The sequence below is a fragment of the Arachis duranensis genome, chromosome 10 (assembly GCF_000817695.3).
Source record: "Arachis duranensis cultivar V14167 chromosome 10, aradu.V14167.gnm2.J7QH, whole genome shotgun sequence".
NCBI classification, from domain to species: domain Eukaryota; kingdom Viridiplantae; phylum Streptophyta; class Magnoliopsida; order Fabales; family Fabaceae; genus Arachis; species Arachis duranensis.
Window position 1 is genome coordinate 103,886,888 of NC_029781.3, and position 2,369 is coordinate 103,889,256.

Here is a 2,369-nt window from a genome sequence, read left to right on the forward strand (position 1 = left end):
CTTATCACCTAACTTGGTCTTTAAATTAAAAAGTTAAATTTCAGCAAGAGATACGTGCCAAACATTGGATTGACCACACTTTAAACCAAACGGAGTCTTGTTTAGTATGCATATTTGGAGAAAAAATCATTTAGGATTCTCCACATAATAATTTAAGGTTCTAGTAAAGTTGGTCCTTAAGAAGATGAAATTGGACTATTCACAGGAAATCAATAGGGTAACATCAAAGGGAAAGAAAATCTCTCAATAATACCATGACTAGGATTACAACAATGGATGGGTCTCAAGCATGCCGGTCTTTGTTGCCATAACCGTCTGGAAAACGTGTAAGTAGTAAGTTTTACAATCAAGACGAAAGTGTAAGGCATTTCTGAGAGAGAGATGCATTTCACTTACTGCATTAACAGCAGCTGATTTGTTTCAGTAGTTGAAGATCCACATGTTGATGCATGTAAGTCCCCGTTTTGATTATCCTCTGTCAAACCAAATGGTGAATGAGGTTCAACATGGACCCCGTGGACACCCTCAAGGGCTTTACTGCGTTTTAGTATACTGTTAGGACTCATGTGCTTTTTGTCACACGAAATGCAGATCAACTTGAGTGCCAGCAATTTGCTGGCACCAGTTTGGATGGAAAGTTCTGAGTGCTAGCCAATTCCCCTGTATTAAAATTATAAATTTATAATATTAGTGTTGATTTATAAAATCCAGAATGCAAATGAAGTGTTTAATACCAAAGATATAAATTAACTCAAGCGACCTACTATATGTACTAAATTTCCATTTCATTGGCCCTACCAAATAGTATGAACAAACCTATCTAAAATCGATGGTACTAGATGAGTAGATGATATATACATCAAATGATTTGCCATGCTAGAATCAAGCTTGACTTCTAAGTTAAAAATATGTCATAACTTATTTTTTGGATATCCTATAATCCATTTTTAAGATTGTCTTTAACATAGACATTTCCATGTCATCCCTTTTTCAGTTTGTCCGAAGTAAGACAACCAAAACAAATCAAATAGTAGACATGTAGCATGGATCACTGCTACATGTGAAGCCATAACTGTTGCCAGTGGCAATATGCACAGAACAAGAACGTAAACACGTGGAATTTGGACAGCCAATTGGTAAATGCACACAGGGAAGGGGGTTGCGCAGAAGAAAATCCACTCTCATAGTCCAGTGTGTTTATTATCAAGGAAATGATTCACTCAATTTATTTTTTTGACTTCAAGTCAAGTGTAATCTCTTGCCATCTAATTCTTATCCTGCATGTCTTGTTTGAGTCCCACATAAGGTAGTAAGAGATCACAATTAACATTGTCAAGTGAAAAAATAAATTTAGAGGATCTAGTTCCCGGTTCCCATTCATTCAATATAAACTGCATCTTCTAGCAATCTTACAACCATATATTTAAGATAGTCATCAAATGTTTCTATTTCAACATCATATTCATTCAATTCAACTAAGAATGAATGTTTAGTTAAACTAAGAATATATGTTATCTCACTGCTTAAACTCAACCGTTTCATATATGTTATCTCCTATGCTTGGTCCAACAGCAATTGGCATTGTCAACTAATAATGAATGTTTAGTTAAACTAAGAATACGAAGTGGAAACCCAATTCCTAATAATAACATGCTTACATGGTTGTTAACAAATTCATATAAACATACAATAGAATTGCAAAAGCATAATAACAACAATTTAGGAGCATGTATAATAGAATTGAATGAATCAATTCGAAACTTAAGTGTGTGCTGAGAGAGAGAAAGAGGGAGAACCTGTATAGAGGGAGATATGGAGAAGTAGTTGGTTGAATTCAGTGAATAAAAAGGAAAACTTTATGAATGTTGATGAAAGAAAACAAAAAAGGGAATGGAATAAAGAAGAGGAAGATGCTCCTTAACAGAAGAATCTTCCTCCTTGAGTCCAAGGATATTCGCCCCCACAGCGAATTTCACCAAATCAACATTAAAATCACTAATTATCGCTCCTTCCGTGTTTTATTTTAAATCATTACCAGTTTCTTCGAAAAGTAGTTAAGTTCTACATACGAAGGATTTACCACTTCCGTTTCACTCACGCACAAGCGTTTTTCTTTTTACTAATTTGACTGCCGAAGACTATCCTTTTAGGAATTGGGATTCGGATTAATAGTAAAATAGAATAAGGGTTTAGGGTTTAGTTTTTTCGGACAGGATGAGAAAAGCATGTCAAATTAGTTATTAAAATTAACTATCATGCATATATTTATCAATTTATGTATAAATATATATATTATTTAATTTATTTTTAGTTTATATTTTTATATTTTAATATATATTTTATATTATTAACTGATTTTAATATATACT

General features: G+C 33.2%; 1 protein-coding gene across 1 annotated transcript in view; it reads right to left on the reverse strand.

Annotated features, from left to right (window-relative positions):
• The window catches only part of LOC107471864 (uncharacterized), a 3,788-nt gene extending 1,665 nt beyond the window's left edge, over positions 1–2,123 (reverse strand). The window contains exons 1-3 of the mRNA XM_016091383.3: positions 1,797–2,123; positions 397–660; positions 254–315 (exon numbers count right to left, since the gene is read on the reverse strand). Of these exons, the coding sequence (XP_015946869.1) occupies positions 254–315; positions 397–566 (232 nt within the window). The 5' untranslated portion in view covers positions 567–660; positions 1,797–2,123. The remainder of the gene's footprint in view (positions 1–253; positions 316–396; positions 661–1,796) is intronic.
• Positions 2,124–2,369: the final 246 nt, after the last annotated feature.